The 25,056-nt window shown below is 37.1% G+C and overlaps 1 protein-coding gene across 8 annotated transcripts; it reads left to right on the top strand.

The window, feature by feature from the left end:
- Positions 1–91: 91 nt before the first annotated feature.
- Positions 92–25,056, top strand: LOC143366967 (uncharacterized). 8 transcript variants are annotated; one of them, XM_076808478.1, is made up of 11 exons: positions 92–614; positions 5,061–5,203; positions 5,431–5,559; positions 5,676–5,842; positions 6,986–7,202; positions 7,299–10,043; positions 10,252–10,632; positions 13,409–15,940; positions 19,483–19,603; positions 19,770–20,017; positions 20,270–25,056. In XM_076808478.1, the coding sequence occupies exons 3-11, from the start codon at positions 5,433–5,435 to the stop codon at positions 20,326–20,328; spliced, it is 6,597 nt and encodes a 2,198-aa protein (XP_076664593.1). In that variant the 5' UTR covers positions 92–614; positions 5,061–5,203; positions 5,431–5,432; the 3' UTR covers positions 20,329–25,056. The 8 variants fall into 8 exon arrangements, 7 of the variants coding, with proteins under 7 accessions (XP_076664593.1, XP_076664596.1, XP_076664590.1 ...); XM_076808481.1 differs by having other exon boundaries at positions 20,242–25,056; XM_076808475.1 differs by having other exon boundaries at positions 19,701–20,017; positions 20,276–25,056.

Below are 25,056 nucleotides of genomic sequence, written 5' to 3'. Positions count from 1 at the left end.
ACGTATATGTATGTTTAGAGTAAGTTTAAATCGGTTATATACTACGGTGTATATACATGGAGCTGAGACTTTGGTTTCAATGATTCAATCATTTCCTGTGCGTGCAAATATAATAAGCGCTAATAACTTATTATTTTCGCAAAATTCATTTCGAAACTGATCGTACAAGATCGTGAATTAATAAGGGCGAAAATACATGTCGTAATTCGTATCGAGTATTTCTCTTATGTAGAATGTTAGAAAAACCGAGAATGTAATACAATATTTACGAATATAATGAATGTAAGAAATCAGAGGTTATGAAATTTCAATGTTAAAACGATTGGTAAGATGGCGCCTCTGAAAATACCCAGTGTGCCCCGCGCGATTGATTTGCGCATGTCAGTTGTTCGCATTGCAAATGGCGGCTCCTTGTTATTGTTCATGGCGTTTTATGACTTGTCCCTTTATATTACCGATTATGTCGAGTTTTTTCGTGATTCCTATCGCGCGCTGTGTGCAGAAAGTGAAATAAGATCTGCGCAGCGTAATTCAGATTAAAATTAGTGCTCCCGTGGTGTGGCTGCGTGCATTTTGAACGCGAAAAATCCAGCACGAAGTTGGAAAGAAATGGGGTAACGTTAAAATTTTCTTGTGTTCATACGGTATCGAATCGTTCTGTGTAAAGACTGAAGTGAGGCTGGTTGGCCACTGTACCGACCGTTATCAAATTTTAACTTAAATTTGGTAAGCATATGTAGTTACGAAGTATACAGGAGAGCTGCGAAATAAAAATGTTCGGACTTGACGGTCTATCTTGAGCATGCTTGAGCCCACTTCACGTACACCTCCCCCGACGGACAAAATGGTGGCCCCCCGATATCCAGTGCTCTGGATGCCTTATTTTGCCGAAAATCATTATGGAAATCATGAAAATGAGCTATTCCCCTACCAGAATACTAAATTCCGAATAACGTAACGATACAAATTTCGCATCCGATTGAAAAAGCTATTCTATAACCTATTTTCTTCTATATAGAAATTGTGCCCCCGTCTTATGGCCCAAAAGATTTTAATTGAAGTTCGTGAGTGGTGAGATTCAATCCAGAACAGATTGCTTTATACATGTTCGCCGATTTGGTAAATATCGACGAAATAATCGTTGTTGGCCGTATTTTTTCTTTACCTAGCTCTATAATCTCACGAAAATCGCGATCAAATTATAACCTAGTAATGCCCGTTGGTCTCACTTTTTGTTTATGCAGTATGCACTATGTTTTCGCGAGTGTTTTGTTTCGATAACAGTCGTCAATTTTATACTGAGATTTTGTACCGAGAGTATGTACCTATATGCAGTTCTTGTTTACTTAAGAGTATTTTAATTTCCGGTTAGTAAATTCTTTTGTCGAAATATACACACAAGTTATATATCTGTACAATAGCCAGTGGCGGATTTAAGAGGGTGGCCGATAAGCAAATGCTGCCTGGGCCCCAGCCCAGAAGGCCCCCTCAAAGCCCCATTCTTAAAAAAGAGAATTATAATTTTAACCAAACACTATACTTTTTTCTGCACGACTACACTGAGCCCGTTTTTAGGTTACTTTTTCTTCATTTTCCCCGAAAAATGGGCCCTGTCCAGAGGGTCCCCCTAAGGCCCCATCTTCAAAAAAAAAAGAAAATTATAATTTTAACCAAACACTATACTTTTATCTGCACGACTACACTGAACCCGTTTTTAGGTTACTTCCTCTTCATTTTCCCCGAAAAATGGGCCCTGCCTAGAGGGTCCCCCTAAGGCCCCATCTTCAAAAAAAAAAGGAAATTACGATTTTAACCAAACACTATACATTTTTTTGTACAACTACAGTGAGCCCGTTTTTAGTAAACGACCTCTTCATTTTTCCGAAAAAACGGGCCCCTCAGAACGTTTGCCACCTGGCCCTTTTTTATTAAATCCGCCACTGACAAACATTAAACACATTTTTCTGCAAATACACATTCTTTTTATATTATCCTTTGTAAATTAAAATAAAGGCATTGTAAATAAATTCATATTAACAATTCAATGGTAGGTAGTACATAATTTGATGATATCCAAGGTTCAAATATTTTCCACAACTTCTGTTGTTGCTATTTTATTTATAACATACACAGTGTAATGGTTTATTTTCATATAATATCCATGGATGGAATTTGGATCAAGTTTTATTCTTCACTTGTTTCATATTATTTACAGTTATTCGCAAAATTGAGCGTACACCTAGGTTGGTAATGAAAATTCTATATATATATATATTTTATTCGTATATTTTACTAAATAATTCGTAAAAAAAAATCTAAATAAAATGGACTATTTGTCTGTATTTAACAGAAATTATGAAAGTATACGTATTTTAGTGACACAAAATTGAGCGTACACGTAAGGATTTTCACATTACGCAGGTCTGTATTGGTTAAATGTTGGTACTATTGAAGAGGAAGTTCCGCGAAATGTCTTTCAGAGTTCGGCTGCTCAGGAACCAGAAACAAAAAACTATCTGTTATCCGTAGATTGACGCTTATAGTAGCAACATGGCTAATAAGAGAAAGCAGACTGACATTTCAATACGAAATCTTATTGTCAAATTATATTCGCAAGGTAAATCCTTTTGTCGAGTAGGGAAAATAGTTGGCAGAAAACATTTTACCGTACAAAAAAATACGATGGAACAGTCCGAAATACATCTGGTCGAGGAAGAAAGAAAATATTGTCGAACACTGATGAACGACTCATTTGTCAACAAATTAAAACAAATCCAAGTACAAGTGTGCGGAAGTTAACGTTAGGTGTTTCGTTAACTCAGTTGTTAAAAGAGGGATATAATGGCCAAGTCGCACGAAAGAAACCATATATCTCCAAAGCAAATAGGCAGAAACGCATAGAATTTGCAAAAACGTTTGTAAATTTTGACGAAAGTTTTTGGGAAAATCTTATATTCTCTGATGAGACTAAAATCAATTTTTTTGGACGGGATGGAAGGAAGCAAATCGTATGGCCGCAGCCAAATACTGAGCACCGCCATAGAAATACATGTCCAACGGTTGAGCACGGAGGAGGATCCGTTATGTTATGGGGATGTATAGGTGCAAACGGTACCGGAAGTATCGAATACATAGATGGGCATAATGGACAGAATTAAGTACTTAAATATCTTGAAGAAGAATCTAAAAGATTCAGCAGAAAAATTTCAGCAAAAAATTTTCAACAAGATAAGGACCCAAAGCATACATCATATATAGTTCAATTATGGTTGCTGTATAACATCCCAAAGATGCTAAAAACACCTCCCCAGTCACCTGATCTCAATCCCATCAAGAATGTCTGGGGAGAAATAAAATCCAGGATGGCAAATAACAATTTTACGAATATAGAAGATTTCAAACGAAAGTTGGGGGAAGACTGGGAAAACATTCCTCCTTCTTTAATAAAACACCTAATTTATTAATCAAGCCGTAATTGATGCCAGGGGATATGCGACGAAGTATTAATAAATGAAACAATATAGTATAAGTTTGTAAATAGTATTTTAACAAGGTGTACGCTCAGTTTTTTGTCACTAAAATACGTGTACTTTCACCATTTTTATTAAATATAGACCAATAGTCCGTTTTATTTAGAATTTTTTTACGTATTATTTGGTAACATATACGAATAAAATATATATTGTATTTTCATTTTTGAATATGAGGTGAATGTCCCAATTTCTGCTCATGTCTCCATTTCTGCTCATTTCGTATTTTTCTTATTATTATATGCGTTACGTTTGTACAACAGTTGTAACAAAATAATTCTAAATTATTTAAACATCTACGCGAGTGTTGCACGAGCTTGGGGCAATACATACGTCGCTATTCTTCATGAGCAGAGATACGGACATTTAGAGCATTATATATTTAATTACAAATTACTAATAGTTAAACATCTTGAAATATCTTTCTTAAATAGTTTTTAAATTGGTTGATTTATTATTAAAGAATTAATCAATTACTCTGCAAATTTTCATCACAAACAAATTTTTTACACCTTTATGACGAGTTACCTCTTAAATGAGCAGAAATTGGGACATTCACCCTTGTGTATTTGTATTCATTTTCCCGCCAATTTTCATTACCAACTTAGGTGTACGCTCAATTTTATGAGTAACTGTATATATAAATTCTAATATAAACATATAGGAATGAATAATTATATTAATTTTTTCAGATATATTTCTTTATACCGTGCTTAAATAAGTTCAAAATGTAGAAGCACATTCATTTTCTATTATTATAATTGTAAAATAATATATTGTTATTTTTAATTTTTTTTATTGTATTCCGTTGTTATCACACTATCAGATAGCGATTAACAAACAATCTTTATTTGTTATATATTCAAATCTATATTTTGATGATAAATAACGAATTAATTTATTTTATAGAGAATTAATCAAATTTTATATTATTTATAATTATTTTACGTTCTATAACTCAAGTATTAATCGAATGAAAGTTTAAACCCACTTATAAGTAAGGTGAACATCCCAATTTCTGCTCCTTTAAGAGGTAACTCGTCATAAAGAAGGTGTAAAAAATTTGTTTGCGACCAAAATTTGCAGAGTAATTGATTAATTCTTTAATAATAAATGAACCAATTCAAAAACTATTTAAGAAAGATATTTCAAGATGTTTAATTATTAGTAATTTGTAATTAAATATATAATGCTCTAAATGTCCGTATTTCTGCTCATGAAAATAGTGATGTATGTATTGCCCCAAGCTCGTGCAACACTCGCGTTAATGTTTAAATAATTTAGAATTATTTTGTTGCAACTGTAGTACAAACGTAACGCATATAATAATAAGAAAAATACGAAATGAGCAGAAATGGGGACATGAGCAGAAATTGGGACATTCACCTTATTTTTCTTTTGTTTTGATGATTAATTTGAAACTATTAATGCTCCATCAGCTTATTGTAACTATTGTAAAATATATGCGAAAAAACTTTCCCTTATGCATTGCAACGTTGTCTAATAGATATTTTCTATTTTGTCCCATAGAAACATTAAGCATATTTGTTAGTGCTGGAGTGGTTTTGGGGCTGTCGGTTTAAAACCGACGGGCAAGCACCTTGTGGCCACATACTGTAGTGATACCCCGAGGCGTTTGTAAGCTCTCTGGGTAGTTATGTGATTTGTAGTTGGTAAGTAATTAAATTTATTTAATTTCTAGTAAATTGTATTAAATGTAATAATAGCTGTTGCTAATAATCTACTTTGTTAAATGCAAGATTGAATGTTTTATTTTCTATCTCTAAGCAGCGTTTAGAATAAGCTGATTTAGATGTTGTTTAGTAGCATTGCAGTAATAAATTCGTTTTAATATATTTCTGTTGAAGAGGATATAGTATCGATTTATTGTACATTCTAGTCATGGCGGCTGATAGTGATGGTGATCTGATTGAGACGGTGGTAACGTGTGAGGGAAACCTAGAAGATCCTGAGTTTCCACATAAATTTAAAATTATCATTGACCGTCTTAAATCTTTGCTTTGCAAAGGTAAATCTTGTGGAGTCGAAACTATCCTAAGTCTAATGTTTAAAAACAACATTAACGTTAAGCGGCGAACGTGACATCGATACGAATAAAGATATATGTTGTTCTATGGTTTATAGACAAAGGGGATGGGCTAAGAGTAAATAAAGTAGAGCCATGGAATTCAGTCAGAGTCACATTTTCAATACCCAGAGAAGCTGCACTACGTCTTAGAGAATTAGCAGCGCAGGGTTCTCCAACACTTACACAGCTTGGAATTCTTTCGGTGCAGGTTGAAGGAGACCAGGTAACATACGCTCATTGATACATTAAGAGGACCTTAAGGTCTGCAGCCCAAAAAAATAGGTGATCTTTAGGAATTAATTAAAGGAAAACTACTGTATATAATTTAATGGGACTTTTTGCATTGTATTAAGAATGTCTTACATTATAGAAATATATTTTTTGTTTTATAATTAATTATTGCAGAAGGTACTGGGGAGTCGTTATTATAGTCAGGGCGTCAAAAAATTGATCCAAATCGATGGGACCTGTATCTCCAAAAGTTAACCGATTCGACTGAAACTTTTCTTATTTTGAAGAATATACTTCTGGCTAGGGGGGAAACCAGAAAAAGTACAAAACTGGTATTTTTTTTAGAAAATAATGACACTACATTTTTCATCCTTTCAACGCCTTTGAAAATTATAAATTTTCCATTTTTTGTAATTTTTTCTGGTATCCCCCCCCAGCCCCCCCCTAGTAACTTTTGGAGATACAGGTCCCACCGTTTTGAGAACACTGTTTTGAGAAAAACGCGTTTAAAGTTTTACGTGGGCGCCGAGTGCCCGGTTGTTCCTCATTTATTTGCCGCTATTCAAATGCCTATAACTTCGGGAATTTTACAAATTTCAACAAATCCTTTTAAACACGTATTCCTAAAAGGTCGAACATTCGAAAAATGAAGTAAAAAAAAATCGACTTTTAGACCGGAAGGTCCCCTTAATTACCAGCTTAACCCTTCATGGTCACACGGGGTGTATTGTACCCCAAGAATAATTTCCAAGTTAAAATGTCGTGTCTTTACGACTTCCAAAGGGGATTTATCGAAAGAAAAAAAAATTTAAAAATCGCTTTTTTCGCACAACCGTGGAAAATCCATTAGACCATGATTGTATAAGTATTACGAGCGTTCAATTATCACTGAAAAGTTAAAAGATTCAAAAACACGAAAATGGTAACTCAAAAAATGACCACGGGGTACAGTGAACCGCGTGTGACCAACTTGTGATTATAAGAAGGTGTGACCACGAAGGGTTAAAATGCCAGTTGGTTTTATTCTACGTAGATTTTATAAATTTAATTTCTTCTTCTTTGGTGCGCGTACTTTATCGGTCTAAAATAAAATGAAAAGAAGTTGCTTTGATGATGCGTGAATTGTGTGTATTAGGTAATATCGTTGAGGATAGCCAATCGCTATAGTGGGGAGGCACAGGAAATCGTGTTACATTCAGGACCGTCGCAAGATAGTGGTGCCAAATCTGAAAATGAACCCACTAGCGATACAGCTAGCGCTGACAATGATCCTCAGACAGCTTTACCTGGTCCAAGTAACACATCCAGCATTTCTTCAGCGTTACGTAATGTGGCTCAAATAATAGCAGCTGGTATGTTTCTAGATGTTTCTATAAGAGTAGAGCGATCCCCGATCGACTTATTAGATATTACGCGTCTTTCAATACCTATTATGTTGTTTATTTCAGGTACATCGTCGGAGAAAATTCCACAGTTTCGTTCTCCAAATGTAGTCGCGCCTACAGACTGTGATCCCATCCCACCGTTTCTTGCAAAATCCGTACAGTCTACATCGGGCAGTAGCAATGTTGGTGCCTCTGGAAACCAACCAGTAACTAATCCCAGTGCATCGCCCAGAAATAATTACAATGGCCCATTCCCATTCGCTAGTATGACACACGCTGCCCAAGCGATACATAGTCGCGAGTCCCAAGCAACAACAATTAAAAATGCTATGCAATTTAAGCACCATGTGCAGCCACCTCCGCCTTATCCTGTTCAAGAGAATTTGACGACAGTAACAACATTAACGGCTGGTCATACTACTACTCAATCGGTTGCATCAGCTGGTCAGCTGACGAATCAGTACAAGTCTTCGATTACCACCGCATCTAGTCTGTCACCAAACAATAATAATCTGGCAGGGAATTCAAATGGTAATGGGAATCAGGTTGCTCTGTCCAGTCCGCTTCTCGTGAATCTTTTACAAAACGATGCTGGCACGCATCCGAACAATGTGATATCCGGTCAGAAAATGTTACCACCGGCTGTTATCGATAGCTCTGGAATTACTAATCGCATGAGACCTACTAAAAAGCCAACAGTTAGAAGGAAAGAGATAACTTCGCCTAGTGAGTCGCCGCCGAATTTAGATTCACTTAGAACGGAAGACCTCATTGGTGGAACAACAGTCATTCCTGACTTGTCTCAATCTTCTGCATCAGCATTTGCAACTGTTAACGTTAATCAGCCTTCGACTATTCCTCAACAGCACCCGGTTAATGTTATTGCTGCGGCTGGGCAAAATTTGGCACAAGTAGTACATCAAACTTCTACTAGTGGACAAATGCAACAACCAGCGTCGTCGCTGCATACTCAAGTACAAATACAACAAAAGTTTCCCATTAGGCAGGAGTTGGCTTACAGACCTTCACAGGTGCAATTGCAGGGTCAGCTTCCAATCAGACATCCAGTTAATGGGCAGCAGATTCGGACACCTTTGCAGCAACGGCAATTGCTGCTTCAGCAGCAACAACAGCAGCAGCAAGTTTTAACTCAGCAGCAGCAACATAATATAAATACTCCGCAACTGCTTACACAGCAATCCTTAATACAACAACAGAACATAAACGCATCGTTGCCATCCACGCCAGTCTCCAGTCAGCCGCTTCTGCAACAACAACCACTGATGCAACACTCGACCGTGAGCATGGGTGCTCCGCAACAACGGCTAAGTTACTTAAATAACCAACGTCAGCAAACTCCTCCTCCGTACTCACGGCAACCGGTTCCACCGCAGCCTCACATAGGACAGCAGAATCAAGCGCTGAATGTGCAGCAACAGTTGCATCATAATCAACTTAAAAATATGAACGTTAATACGAGTGCTACAACCGATTTCCGTTACGGGCAAAGTCAAAATATCCTCAGCAGAAATTATCAGGTTGCGGCGAGTAACGCTAACGGGACCACGTGGAACGCACGAAATAATTCTATTCCGCAAGGTGCGCAGGTCAATACAACGCGGCTGCCTATTACAAATCAGGTCTCAGGTGCCTTTTCGCAATGTGGATCTCACGCTAATCATGTTTCTAACAACAATATCGCTTCTCCCGCGACTAAGGTCGACGCCTCTGAATCTCCTAAGCCTGAAGAAGAGACACCTGAACCGGAGTACACGTCGACTGGTAAAATACGACAGTTTCTCATTAATCCTTTAACCGGGCATCTGGAACCAATGCCTAGCGAGAGCTCGGATTCGGAACCAGAAAGTGCGGTAGATAACCAAGATGATTTCTTTTCCTTTCCATCGCCATCGAATGACCGATCGAATTCCATATTTTCCGATGACGATGCCGACAGCAATTTCTCGAGAAGAAACGACACAACAACAAACACGGATCAATCGGATTCTGAAACCACGGTAAAATCTACTGCCAGCGAGGGTAGCTTGAAGCATAGTAGAGTAAAATCTAGCAGAGAAGCTGCGCAGAGTCCAATGCCCGGCGAAAAAATCAAACTGAGACTAAAGCTGGAGAAATCTGAGCCTGTTACGCCGGCTTATAAAGTTGATGTTTCTTTCGTGAACACACCACCGATTAGAAAAGCCGATAAATCAGTAAATAAAATATTTACTGGCATTCCCAATTCCGGAACTGGTGATGAGCCAAGAGTGCCTCCGCTACACATTTCTTTAAGAGGGCGTAATGCTTCGGTAGTACAAATCAGAAAAAAAGAAAAGAAATCGCTGAAAGACGGCGAGTCCGATTCAACTAGTATAAAAAGACGGGGAAAGCTAAAAAAGATGAAGGAGTGTATAGACGGGAACAAATTACTGCAAAAGAAGTCATCCTTAAGCATGATCATAGGTACCTCGTCTGTGTCCAAATTACCTTTGTCCAATTCTACAATGATCAATACCACCAACGCTATTAGCAAAGTTAACAATATACTTCAAACTGTCGTTTCAAAACCTAATGCCTTAAAACAAGAATTACCAGTAGATGTTGTACGCGTTCAAACTGGTATCACGAAACCGAGTTCCAGTAAGAGCAGCGATGTCGATGACATACCATTGAACAGCAGAATACCATCTCCTTCGAAGCATAAGTCTACTGTTTTAAATCACCCTTTGAACACACAACAGTCTTTAACGAAAAATCAAGTTGAAATGGACGTTCAAAACCATATGCAAGAGCATAAAATAGGAGGAGGTAATATACATATAAGTAATTAATATTTTTTTCGGGGTTGTTTTCAATAAACAAATTGCGTTATAGTTGCAGATTTATTAAATTTAATGTAAGATAGTGTATTGCGCTTATACTTTTACTGAATGTTATTTATTTTTGTAACTTTAACGTATACATAAAATTGCAATTAATAAATATTTTTCTTATGCTTCTGCATACTTTTCTGCAGGCAAAACCAAAAGAAGAGACTCTAAAAAGAAATCGGAGTCTGGGGATGGCTTACATCGTGAACAAAATTTGTTGTCTGGTGGTAGAATTTTAGATAACCAAACGAAATGGAGGAAACTTAATTACAAAGGTGATTCAAGCCAGTCCATAAGAAAGTCCGATACACTCTTGGGTGGAAATGATTTCAGTACAGTGAAGAAGGTGGGGGAAATTAGACGGACGAGTGATAGCGATATTAATAGATCGGCAATTGAGAAGAATAATACTTTGAATGCGATTGCTTCGAGATTAACGGAAGTGAATGGTGTAAAAAAGGACTTAATTAGTCAAGAGAAAAGAAGAAGATTAAGTCTAATGGATGAAAAAGATCTGCATTTAGGAGGTAAATATGAAGTTTGCGGTTTAAATTGATATACTTTTGAGTTAACTTAAATGTAATGTAATGTGTCAAATACGGCTAGATGTTTAACCCCTTGGCCTACCGTTTAAATTCCGACCGCCGGCACCGAATCAACACCAGCGGTGAGCCACGCGTCAAGCCATTTCACGGCTCGGCTCAGCGTCCGAAGTTGTCGATCGCACATGTCTTACAAGGGGACATTACGGATGTGGAAATCGCTTTTGGAACAACAATATATTGGGGTCGTAGTACTCATGTAGTATGAAAATACCATTTCGGCTTTCCGTCGAATGGGCCTTCGTTTCCGAGATATTGTAATTTAAAGTTTTTAACGTACGTAGTAATCCTGATATATACCATCTATAGTAAACTACACTCAAGAAGGTTCTGTGACCACAACGGTAGCGCGTCAGATTTTCACCCTGGCGGCCGGGGTTCAAGTCCCCCACAACTCACATAACTCCCTTTTTTTGTGTTTTTTTTTTTAACAATTTTTCCCGTGGAAATATATACTTCTGACCGTATATAACCCTTACGGTCAGAAGTACCGACTATCGCACTTTACCTGCTCGACAATCGCAGGCGTCGAAAGTTTCGGAATGAAATAGTTTCGCAGTACAAGAATATGAAAGCACTGGTGAAAGAGACGATTAGAATAATATGTTTAACATTTGCGTAGAGTAATGTGTAACGTATTATATAATAGGTACGTAATATCCACAAAATATATTTCCACGGGAAAAATTGTTAAAAACAAAAAAATAGGAGTTATGTGAGTTGCGGACGACTTGAATCCCGGCCGCCAGCGTGAAAAGCTGACGCGCTACCGTTGTGGCCACGGAACCTTCTTGGGTGTAGGTTACTATAGATGGTATATACCTGGATTACTACTTACGTTAAAAACTTCGGTAATTATTTAGAAGTTTTCCATGCTCACCGATTTCAATGATTTTTGGATATGATGTCGGGGACACGATTCTGAACAACTTTTTCCTATACATGTTACCGCGGCTCGACCTTCGTTTCCAAGACATTTGCGAAAAACTTCTTTTGACTTATTCCGACGCAACGCATTCCACTTTCCAACTTGTCCCGGGTATTAGTATTGGTTGCGGCTAGAATAGCGTGGGGGCGCGTAAAGCATGATAGCGAACCGATATGAGTCGGGGTGTTGACGGGCGGCATCCGCAAGTTTCTGGTTCAAATCTCTAAACTCACATCAGTTCGCTATCATGCTTTACGCGCCCCTCGGACTAATCTAGCCCCAACCAATACTAATACCCGGGACAAGTTGAAAACTGGAATGCGTTGGGTCGGAATAAATCAACAGAAGTCTTTCTTAAATATCTCGAAAACGAAGGTCGTGCGGCGGTAACATGTATGTAAAAGTTGTTCAGAATCATGATCTTGTTAACATATCCAAAAATCATTGAAATCGGTGAGGATGGAAAACTTCTAAATAATTACCAAAACTTTAAATTACAATATCTCGAAAACGAAGGCCCATTCGACGGAAAGCCGAAATGGTATTTTTATACTACATGAGTACTACGCCCCCCATATACTGTCGTTCCAAAAGCGATTTACACATCCGTAATGTCTCCTTGTTAGCCCCGTTACGCAGTTGCAACAAAGTAAATACATGTGTATGCTGCCAGGAATAACTGAGATGAAAAGACATCGGCGAAAAGTTGAGTCGTAGTATCTATGGCTATACTTCCAAATGGCCCCAGTGGCCGATCGACATGGGGTTTGAGGGGAAGGGTGGGGAGGGTGTGTGGACCCTAAATCTAAAATTGCTGCTTCGGTAATTTATTAGTTTCCGAGATAATAATAATAAACTTTTAGTATGTCTGTTAACTTATTCCGACATAACGCATTTCACTTTTCAACTTGTTCCGGGTATTAGTATTAGTTGGGGCTAGACTAGTGCGGGGGGGCACGCGCTCGCTTATGGGCGTGTACAGCATGGTAGCGAATCGAGGTGAGTTTGGGAATTTGAAACAGAAACATGCGGATACGATCCATCCTATTATACAGGGTGGATACCTATTAATCTACTGATAGTCAATACTCTACGGGGGTGATTCTGTGGGCCAAAATAAGACGAATATATAGAATACAATTGTTTAATATTCGTTTTCGAGAAAATTGACTTTGAATTTCAGCTAAATACGCGTGCCTTTTAGGCGCCTGAGGGGGACGTGGAGGTAAGGGGAACGCCTCCAACTGTCCGTAGAATAAATTGGGGGGGGCAGGATGGATCCTCGTTAGAGCTACGTGTACGCAGTTCAAAAAAATAGTTTGTAAAAAAATTTAACAATAATTTTTTATTAATATTTCTGAAACTAATAAATACCCGAAGCTACAATTTTAGATTTATCTACTAACCACGAGCCTGACCCTTGGTGTTTACGTTTCGCCCGATCGACGTACCACGAGTCTCGCTCGTACTTTCCATCTTGGGCCGATCGAGAGACCACGAGTCTCACTCGATGTTGTAGGCCAAGGGGTTAAAATATTAGATATTCTTACCTAATCCATTTTGGACGGGCGCGAGAAATTTCTCTCCTACCAGCCGCGGCCGAGCTCGGAAAAGACGCACGAACCGAGCAAGAGCAGAGGCACGGATAAGGTATGCGCTCGGCCAGCAAGTGCGCATCATCAAATTGTACATTTACAGCACACATCCTCGATAGGTTAATGAATCAATTGATACAACTTGCCGGGTAAATAATCTCTGTTAAATGTGTTACAGAATCTCAAGATGCAGAGGCCACACATTTTAACAGTCAGAAGACCATTCCTGAATGTTCTTCCACTAATACAATTCCAAATACAGATGCAAAACCTACCAGCAATTTATCATTTGAGAATGAAACTCCGGGATTAGTAGCTTCGAATATGCCTGCACAAAATGATTCAAATTCATCTACCAGTCTGGAAGGCAAAGTATCTGCGCACGTGGAAACTGCCGTGAAAAATGCACAGCCGCCTGTAAACAGGCTCATCTCCGGGAAGAATAAAACAGATACGGATAACTGTAAGACAAATTCGAGCATTGCAACAAAAAGTCAGACGGTCGGACAGAAATTGAAGAGCCATATAGTTTCAAAGAATGATACAAATGCTACCATCAACAGGCATAATAGAGTAGAACATTTTGTTCACAAGAGAGTGATTCAGAATCATGTAAAACAAGTTGATAGGATCGTAGTAGAAAACAAGGTGGATAACATACAAAGAATTAGTTTATTGAAAACTATGCAAGGTTCGGTAATAGGAAACTCGATGGACCAAGTTCCCAGATCCCAGAGCATTGATTTAGCTTCCAGCAAGCCAACTTTGCCAATCGGGGAGATCAATGTGACGGAAGCGAAAGTGAAGCAAAAATTGCTCGAAACTGCGGTCCCAATTGCAATCGGGGTAGACGCAGGTACAGAAAGAGTCAGCAGCGGGGGAGGTGGCGAAGACTCGGGCATCGAATCGATGGATGCTCTTTCCGAGAAGTCACCGAATCAAGGAGAATCTCCTTTGCACAGGCCAGCGACGGAATCGGTAACACAAAGCAGCACAAAGGCTGCTGTCCAAGGGGAATCCTCCCTGCCAACCACCAATAAGAACGTGCCTTCCTCAACTAGTAGTAGTGATATGTGTTCAAATTCCCATTCGGAACTTCTTAAGTCCAGTGGCCCGCAAAGATTAAGTCCTGTGTCTGTAGCAAATTATCTTGAGAATCATTTAAATCACAATATATCAAACACCAGCGAGCATGACACAAAAGATCCGTCTAGTGAGAAATCAATTTCGACAACATCAACAACTAGTGGTCATAGTGACTTAGTGACTAGTTTAGAAGTGGCTGGTAACGATAAACGTGTGTCCAGTCCTCTGGCGACGGGATCGGTGACTGTCGTTACAACTTCCGTACCCGGTAACGCGGATAGTGATAATTTATTGCAATGCACGCAGCAACAAGCAAATGACTTTTCTGAGAAAGACAGTTGTAGCGTTAAATTAGAAGGTTCTATTAACCAGCATGATCAGGGTAAGACAAACATTAAACACGAAGTGTCGAGAGCCCCCGAGAGTGCATCCGAAGACAATGTAAAATCAGTCATAGACGGTAACAGTGCAATTAGATTAAGCGACGAACCTCATGGACAAAATAATAATGGTGTGCCTGTAATACAAAATCATATTGCTTATAGTAATGTAAAGACAGAAAGACTTGATAATACAGTTACAAACGAGTCTAACACAGTGGCAGACAGTTCGTGTTCTAAGAGTCAGAGTTTCAGTTGTGAAATCAAAGTAGAATCTAAAATTAATACAAAAGTCGACGATACTAGGCAAACCGATCGATTAGATACTTCGAAAAGCTCTAGCATTTCTTTAACTGCAGCATCTGTTAAGTTAGAACAATGTTCCGATCAAAACCAAAAATCTAACGTACAAAGCCATCAACAAATATCAGTTAGAGAGCCTTCTATGAATCTTCAAAAAATTACAGACGATTTGGTTAAAAAAATTGTAAATGATGCGAGTGATATAAGTGTAGGTATTCAATCACCCCTTGGTGAAGATCCTCAACCGATTAGAATTACTCCACCATTGTATACGTACTCTAATCCAGTAGTTTTACAACGGGACGAGACTCCGAGCCCAGCAGCACAAAATCCGGAAGTAGATTCCAGCGATGTGGAGCATGTTAAAAGAAAGCGTAGAAGAAAACAAGAATTAGAGGGACGCCAAGATGTTATATGTATAGAAGACAATGATGAGGCACAATTTGTGGAAAGGCTGAACGCTAACAATTCAGATGACTATGTTAAACGACCACCGAAGTCGCTGCTGGAACAACTTCTTATTGAAATCCCAAATGACACCAATGAGAAGAGATCTTTAAGGACTAGATCGCAAAAATTGAACAGTCCTGATATTGTAAAGACTCCAAAAAGTAGTCCTCATGGTCCTAATAAATTAGAAGAGAGACGCAGCATATCGCCATATGCTAAAGCAAGTCCTAAATTAGGAGTGTCCAAGTTATCTCCTAATACGACAATAAAAGTGGGGAAGAGGAAACGCCAAGAAAGCGAAAGTTCTGTAGCATCTAGTACTGCTGATGATCCGCAACCAAGACCAGGAAAACGGAAATGTTCAGAGAATGCGGCAGAACTTATTAAAGCTTGTATGGGTGTAGATGAAGCTGGTTCATTAAAGAAACAAGTATCTGTCAAAGAAGAACAGTCGAAAAAAGGATTCAACATACTGGCAAAAACTAAGAAAGGTGTTTATTTTATCTTATTTATTTTCTTTCTTATTTTAGTAATATAATTTTATATGTTCGTGTATTATGTACAGGGTAACCCACATAACTGTATCACTTCAAATAGCTACTCGCGGTATTTTTAAAAGTGAAACAAATTTCCTGCGAAGAGCGTATAGTTTTGTGGTGCTATTGTATAATGAAAATATTTTTCTTTTATTGTCTAATAGCAATTTTTAGAGTAAGGTCCTTGGCTTATTATATAGAGTGCATTGAAATCTCTATGCCACTTTTTTGAGGACTCTAATTACTAAATGATCAATAACCAATACCAAGTTACTCACTTGAATACCTTATATGTATAATGCAAGAAAAACAAGTTTCCAATATTTGCCACAATCAAATAAGTAGTTGTACGGGCTAAGATAAGTAGATGAACAATTTTAACTTTTCGTCATCTTAAAATAATGTGTAGACTTTTTAACTCAACCTTAATAACTACTATCGAATACTAACATACTATAAATAGTATTACACCATAAATGGTGCCTCCGGATTTTTCGGCCAAACTTCGTCAGTATGTTCCATAAGTAGACATAAGGAATAAATGTTAGATAAATATCGATCGTTTGAACTTTATTAAAAAGTTATAACACAAGTGTGGAGGACGTTAAGGTACATCTACACGACGACCAGTGGCGGATTTAACAGGGCGGCCGATGATCAGTTGCCACCTGGGCCCCTGCACAGAAGGCCCCCTAGGGCCCCATCCTTAAAAAAAAATATAATTATATCCAAAGCATATTTTTTCTGTATTATTACACTGAGACCGTGTTTAGTAAACTACAGCTTTATTTTCCCGAAAAATGGGCCTCTGCTCAAAAGGCCCCCGTAGGGCCCTGTCTTAAAAAAAAACACTTACGATTTTATCCAAGCACTATATTTTTTTTCTATACTTTTCTGTACAGTTACCTCCTTTTAGTAAACTACCTCTTCATTTCCCCGAAAAAATGGGCCCCTCGGAACGTTTGCCACCTGGGCCTTTTTCTTAAATCCGCCACTGACGACGACACTGTTGTGTCTAGATCAAACGTCTACATCTAGCTCTAGCTGCAACTCTCGCGAGTATAGATGAAATTCAGTGTCGCAGACTGCTCTAGGCAGTTTCCAATCTTCCGGAAATTTTTGTATATCGTCGTATAGACGTACCTTTCGAAACGATAGCAAACTTGGTCTTACTTATCATTTCTCCCTGCTCGGCCCCGGCCGCTGAAGGGAGGCTCTCTATCCCCGTGGCAGCGCAGGGGAAAGAGATGCGGTCACACCGGGCGGCGCGATCAGCCCTGGGGGAACTCCCGCTCTCCGAATGTTTGTACACTCACTGGTCACATGGCCCAAGTGACGCACGGGACCCCGGCACGTGCCGCATGCTCCCTCCGCTGTAGGTCGCGACTAAATCGAGTACTTATCATTTCTATCATATTTTATATTTCTGTTGTAACTTTCATCAAGATTCAAACGATTTGCATTTACAAAATTTTTTCTCATTTCTACTCATAAACCATATCTGACGATATTTTGCTGAAAAATCCTGCTAAACTATGTATAAGTTATGTATCTATCTATATGTATATGGAGAGTTCAAAAGCCAACCAGTGAAAGTCCATTAGCATTGAAACCGAGATTTGCACTATTTGTCCTCTGAATAATTTTGCCTAGTAATTAGTTGGTCAATATAGTGGTCAAAGTAGTTACTTAATTGATTTATCAACTGAAAGTTTTAACAATAAAGAGGATTTTCTGGGAAAGTTGGACTTACACTGATTGGCTTCTGAACCCTCCATACATATAAAATAGAATGTACGTCTGTATGTTCTCTATTAACTCCTAAACCCTTTAACCGAGCTGGGCCAAATTTTGCATAATTACTCTCTAGAACTCCGCAGAAAATATACTACCATGAAATCTAGACATCCCACTCTTTTCCCCTTATTTCACACCCTTGGGAAACGCTGGGTACATTAAGCTAGTACACTATAAAGGAAACACGACACTTCAATTGTAGAAAAAAATGGCTTGATTATCTCTTAAGTACTTCCACTTACGACAAACTCCCGTTCAACATCATACGACTTCTACAGAAAACGTTTATGAAATAGAATTATATGATGGGCTACCCTGTACAATACAGGGTGCGACTGAAACGGTGGCATAATCGGGAAGCAGGTGATTCCTTGCGCCAGAGTAAGTAAAAAGTGCAGAATAAAGTTTTTTTTGTAAGGTGTTTAATTATAGAGACAGTCTACTTTTTAAAATTTCTTGGGTACGCGTGCACCGGTCCAAGAAAAATAGAAAATTGCCAGAATGCGACAGTAAATGTGGCACAACTACTGATGAAATAAATCCTTCGGCAGAAATAAGTCGAATTTATGGAATAACTTTTTTCGGATAAGATTTTGTTTTCAAGAACATCGAATTTGACTAAAAATTGGTTTCATCTTTATATCCACTTTTTTCCAGATCAAAACTCCATTTGAAGAAAGCTATAAGTAGTTGTACCGTATTTACTGATGAATACTGCTTCTTTTTAGTTGCGCGCATCCGAACTCAGTAATTTTTTAAAACCGATTTTCTCCTTCCCGATTGTACCACCGTTTCAGCCGCACCCTATATAACAAATTTTGTGCGACACATCCGATATAACAAGGACTGCCAAAAACAGGGTAATTAAGGTGCCACTTACAACTTATTGATAAAAATTTGTAATCACATTGATAGTAATTGTTATTGGTAAATATCAGTGGAACTGACAATGAGATTATATTAAGGTCATCAGGGACCTGGAACGAAATGTTTTTCCGTTTCGGTTCAACTCCGATAATAATAATTTCGTTTCGGTTAATATCGTTCCTGCTGAAAAATATTTCGTTTCCTTCAGAACGAAAAACAAATTTTGTTCCGAACCGGCTATTTCATTTATGAAAAAACTCGTATAAACTTATTTTAACAATTTTATTGCCTTTGCTACTTATATTATAAAATATTATACGTTATAGTTATGTATTATAGAATGTTACATAATATGTCTTATGAAAAAAATTTAGAGTTTTGATGCTTTGGATTGGAAGCCGTGCCCACGAGGGAAGACTCCCAACACCGTAGCCACCCCTATCAGGGTTCAGACCCCTTTTTTTACCGACACGAAACATGATGAAAATAAGGGGCGCGCTTAATTTAAATTTTTTAAGCTGAAGTGTACAGAACGTTTATTAGTCGGATTTTTTATTTCGGTTATATCGTTTTCAATCCTGCAGCAGGGTTCAGAATTTCGTTTCGTTTCTGTTTCTGTTCCGTTCCGGGTCCCTGATGGTCATACGTATATATGTATGTACGTCTATTAACGTCAGTTGCACAGTTAATTGAAATACATATTCTATTAGGCAGCTACCTCTCAATCTCAGCTATGTCTTTCTGAATTTGACGTATTCCTTTTAGAGAACGTGCTAATATTGCTCTAAAATTGGACCTGGACATCCTGATAAAAGTATTTGTTGCATTTTCAGGTCCCATTGTGGTAGAAGTAGATTCGTCTGATGATGAACCATTGATTGAATCTGTAGGAAAAGCAAGAATACGATTATCAGACGAAACATCCGCTCCATCTCCAAAGTCTAAAGATCAAAAGTAAGCAACACCGGTGCATTCTTTTAGCAGCAGTGCGTATCTGAATATATCAGAGATATGAGAGCCCCGCTACGTAAATAAATTTCTGTTATTCTAGAACAAATACAAGCACAACTGTTTCTGGCAGTCAAATTAATTCCAGTAATATATCAAATTTCAATGCCAGTAATAGAGTGCAAAGAGAGAGCCGTTTATTAACAATCAAACAACCGAGTGCAACCGCGGTAGTTACCGCTGGGAAGGAAAGGCTGCGAGGTACATCCGCATCCAGTAACGAATCCTTAGGGGAAGTAACAACAAGGAGATCTGTTCGACAGAATACAACATTGCCACTAGCAACACCAGCAAGCAATACTAGGGGTGCAACTAAATCTACGGAAGACATTACAAGACGGAAAACTCGAAGTGGTGCTGGTATGTAAAAATGATACTATATATACGCATTAAAACTGCAAATTATTATGGATAGAATAAATATAGTTTCATTTAAAAGTTCTTACATTTTTAGCTATTGCACAAGCTTCGGTTTATATTTAAATGTGATACAGAAAGTTCCAATGTCAATTGATTTCTGCATAAATATTTGTGACAATATGATTTACAAATTATGTATTTCACATACCATTTTAATTGAAAAGACCTCGTACAGCGGGAACATTGTTTTAGTAACAGCTGAGGCGGCAGAGCAGGCAAAACGCAGGCGAATATCCCGAGAAAACAAATGACCTTCGGGAAGTGACCTTGACAGTGATTAGCCACCGTCGCTCGTCAAGGCCTATCCGACTCACTGTGTATCTGTTATAAATGGTTATGTGATCGCCGTGTGGCTGGACCCCACCTGGTGAAACTCTATGCATCAATAGCGCACAATGCTGCTGTACATGTAGCAGGAGTATCGTGTTCGGAGTGCTAGACGGTATTTCAATTTTTTTTGTTGCAACAGAGACGCGCATACCTTGAGATATACATATATACTCTATAGTATTAATTCGTATATTGGAAATGAAATTTGTAAACACTTAGAGGGGATGATTACTGTTATGTTTTTAAATGTTTAAAACTTTCTTCTGCAAGAGAACAAAAACTGAAGTTAACTTTACTATTTTTCTTAGCTGTCTAGCGTTCTCAATTCCACTATACTCCTAAGCAGCGAAGTTTAGTTACTCAGAATAATCTGCTCAATGCATCACACTTTAATCTAAGTAACTGAACTGATTCAAAACTGCCGAGCCAATGTGCAACTTTCTTTTGCCAAGTTTTAGCGACCATGTACGAAATTTAAAGAGAAATGTAAACGGGCGTGATTCGATGGTGAATTTGTAAAACGTTGCGTTACATTGCCGCCGCGTACAGAATTTCTAGGTTGAATATTTAGTGTTACTCTATTAGACGCTGAGGTAATTATTTAGAAGTTTTCCGTCCTCATCGATTTCAATGATTTTTGGATATGTTCTCAAGATCAAGATTCTGGACAACTTTTTCCTATACATGTTACCGCCGCGCGATCTTCGTTTCCGAGATATTTGCGAAAAACTTCTGTTGATTTATTCCGACGCAACGCATTCCACTTTCCAACTTGTCCCGGGTATTAGTATTGGTTGGGGCTAGATTACTGCGGGGGGCGCGCAGTTCGCTATCATGCTTTACGCGCGCCCCGCACTAATCTAGCCCCAACCAATACTAATACCCGGGACAAGTTGGAAAGTGGAATGCGTTGCTGCCACGGACGCGTACTGTAAGTAGGTATTAGAGATGGGATCAAGTTCAATATGTACTCATGAATCCGAGGAAATTCCAATACAAAAGTTTCACTTCATGGGATTCGAATACTACTCATAAGAGCTGGCGTTTCATTCTGTATACTTCAAAAGTACTTGGGTTATAAAAGCCGGTTTCGAAGCTCAGAAAAGTACCGGGAGAGTTCAAGAATGTACTTCTAAGTTCTTCGACGTTTGAAAGAATCGAATCTCGTAAAAGTAGTATTCGAACCCTGGAAGACAAAAATCTACAAAGCTGAGAATTGCCAGTATCGTACCACTTAAGATATTATCCGTTGTATTTCGTATTTGGTACTAGATTGAACGCAAGTTAATATTGGATATTGTAGCTTGATGTTTTAGGTATAGTTTTTAGTTAAAAGGTTCGAATCTATAAATAGTCAGGGTTCGATTATACTTGCAAGTACCGCTGACGTTTCTCAAAGTTCTTATAGAGAGTTCAAACCTTTCTTGTCAAGGTTCGAGTCTACTTGAAAGTAGTGTGTTTTTTTCCCGAATTACTTGTGAACTGTTCGAAACTATACAGTCAGATTCGAACCTACTTCCAATATACTTGATCCCATCACTAGTAGGTATATAGCAGAATACATTGTGTAGTAGCAGCAGTTTTTCGCGAATATCTCGGAAACGAAAGCCTAGCGGCGGTAACATGTATAGGAAAAAGTTGTTCAGAATCGTCTCCCCGGCAACATATCCAATAATCATTGAAATCGGCGAGGATGGAAAACTTCTAAATAATTACAGACGCTAATTATAGTAAGCGTTGACACATTGATTATTTGACGTAAATCAAGGATTAGTCACGCGAACACGAAAACAATTTTACATTACAAAGGAACTATTATTTGTTCTGTACGATTACAAGTCATCATTATTGGTGTAGGCTAATAATGGTAAAAGAAAGTCAAAATTGTTATTGCATTAAACGTAAAATCTGATTGTACTGCCGTAACTAATGTACGTTTCTCAAGGACAAATTTCATTAACTGGTGGGGCTAAGTCGCTACTCTGACAACTTCACTGATAGACTTTGTTTGAAAATATTTACTTTGTATTCTTAATATTTATTTTAGTCCAGTTACTACAGAAATGTTTGTATAGATAAATGTTTATGTGCAAATGAAAAGAAGCGACCCTATCATAATTATATACAATTATCCGAAACAATATATTCTTCTCGAGGGTGTAAATTGAAAATTCTTCATTGAATCCGTTTATATTGATAAGAAAGACTTGGGAAATATTTCTAGGACAATCGTAATTTTCTACATACATTTACACAAGGAGAATCGCATCTATTCTAATCAATTTTATTGTAATACGTGATAGGTCCTGATTTTATTGAATTTAACTCAGATTATGTCGTACGGTAGTATTGTAAGATCTCTGCTTTTCTCGCCCCGATGAACATAGTCTTTCAGTAGGAAGTTCGTCTTGAGTTACAATATTACAGAGGGCAAAGGTATAAGGTTATTAAAAAGGATTTATTTTATTTATGAAACATAAGCAGAACGTTGGGATAAATCGTGCATAAATATATGAAAATAATTAGAATAATTATTATAGAAAAACGATTAATACAATGTTAATTTGATAGGTAATATATGAATGAATATATTTTGTAAATAATTTCTTGTAAAGATACATAAAGGTATCCCTCGTTGTACATATAAGAACCGTTTAAATTTTTATTACATTAGTGATAATTCGAATTGTGCAGCATCATCATACTATTAACTATTCTTTGTAATTGTGCACTAAGAACACTAGTTGCACCATTTTGACAACACTTAAAATATACGAGGATGTGTATGCATACGTATATATAACATTATATATGTATGTGGATGTATATGAATTATTGTTTTTGTGAACAGATAATCTAGTTTTATATTGTATAAATGTAAATTATACAGTTGAGAGTTGGAAGTTCTAAGTAAGCCTGTGATAGCCATCATAGCCCTTCTTTACATCGGAAACTTGCATTTAAAAGAGTCGCACTGCTTATTTATATTAATTTCCCTGTAATTCTGTGTACGTTCCATTATTTTCGACAAATGAAATACATATGTAACAGCGAGTTCGATTATTTCGGAAGTGACAAAAATAGTACGTGATAATTACTCTATTCTTAGCTTTTTTGTATCGTATAAAATTTTTATAAAATTGTATTATGACCAATTTATAAATATTGTTAAATTTATATTATTACTTGATAAATAAATAAACCCTAACTTGCTTTAGAATCATTCAAATTTCTTAACGGATAAACTTTCTGTTCTCTAACGAGAAATTTTTGTTTCGTAACCCGAAATCGTTATAAAATATCTTGAATATCTTTTTCATATTACCTATTAATGCTTTGATGGCTATCAAATAGCACATGTTTCAAAAAGTATATTTCTGTCACGTGAACATTGATTACTGAATTTAATAATATTTCAAATAGAAGAAATTTTTTAACAAATTCATCTAAATGCCGAGCGATGTGTCGACTCGAGATTAAAGTTTTGTTAAATTTCTTTCTTTCTATTTCTAATATTAAATTAAATTATTTAGTTAGAACATTGCTTGTTTATCGGAACTTATTTCAATGTAGACCTCGAATTACATATTGTAAATATTAGTATGCTTATTTTACACGGTGGGAATTTATGCTGTATATAAAACATGAAGAAGTGAACATAGAAATCGCGTTTAATTTGATTCTGCCCTAGATTAATAATGGAATGATGTATAATGTAAAGCATAGTAATTTAATAACAAAATTTAAGAACGAGCGGAGAAGAAATTGTAATTTCGATGTAAAATATTCTCTTCGATACTAAATGGATGAGCTAGGAATTATTACGTTACAGTTTTATCATTGAATATTACATTTATATGATTGTATAGACGATAAACAAACTAAGCTTTGTGTGTAAATATAAATATTTTAAAGATAAGTAAATTTTCTGCATGTCCACATAATTAAGGAGCTTCTAAAGTTTGTCTGCCATAAAATTGCATATACCGTGTATGTATTATAATAAAACTAATACCGATACACCGCCAAAGATCACGCGTTGGTTGTAATATGTAACAATTGTTGATATTCAACACAGTTTAAAAGAAAATGGTGTATTTCTGACGCTCAATAAATAATTGGTGTTTATAGCGTGGTTTGTAAACACGTTTAAATTACATACCACCATTTTTATGCAGACTATAATAATTATACTAAAATGTTCACTTTTGTGCCCATTTGTACACACATACGCATTACAAGCTCCTTAATTTTGTTTGCAATGCCACCAATATTTTATCATGTACATGAATGTGCGTTTTAAGATCACAAGCTCCGAATGAAGTTTTGATGACTTTAAAACCTGCTATATGTAAAACATTTGTATTTTTAGTATTTGGTTAACTGATATAAATAGCAGTAAAAGTAAATGATTGATAATAATCCAGCTGGATATATAAATATAAATATATATAAATAAAGATAAATATAAAGAATTAGATACAATACTATATTTGTAGAAAACGATTGGGCACGTGAAGAGAAAAGTCGCGCTCTGATTATGGAAAAAAAATATTATAATTATATTATTACCTATTATTACACGAAGTGGATACACAATATAGTAATTTGCTAATTGTACCTTTTAATAATTACTGTAGACACATTGA

The sequence above is a fragment of the Andrena cerasifolii genome, chromosome 3 (assembly GCF_050908995.1).
Source record: "Andrena cerasifolii isolate SP2316 chromosome 3, iyAndCera1_principal, whole genome shotgun sequence".
NCBI lineage: Eukaryota > Metazoa > Arthropoda > Insecta > Hymenoptera > Andrenidae > Andrena > Andrena cerasifolii.
The sequence above is the reverse complement of the archived record's forward strand: the minus strand, read 5'-3'. Positions and strand labels throughout refer to the sequence as shown.

Bases quoted from the DNA above. Each gene is read 5' to 3' on its own strand.
- LOC143366967 (XM_076808474.1), top strand. From the start codon at position 5,433: ATGGCGGCTGATAGTGATGGTGATCTGATTGAGACGGTGGTAACGTGT. The intron at 7,203-7,298 runs GTATGTTTCTAG...TGTTTATTTCAG, and splicing joins GGCTCAAATAATAGCAGCTG to GTACATCGTCGGAGAAAATT. The intron at 19,604-19,700 runs GTAAGCAACACC...CTGTTATTCTAG, and splicing joins CCAAAGTCTAAAGATCAAAA to AACAAATACAAGCACAACTG.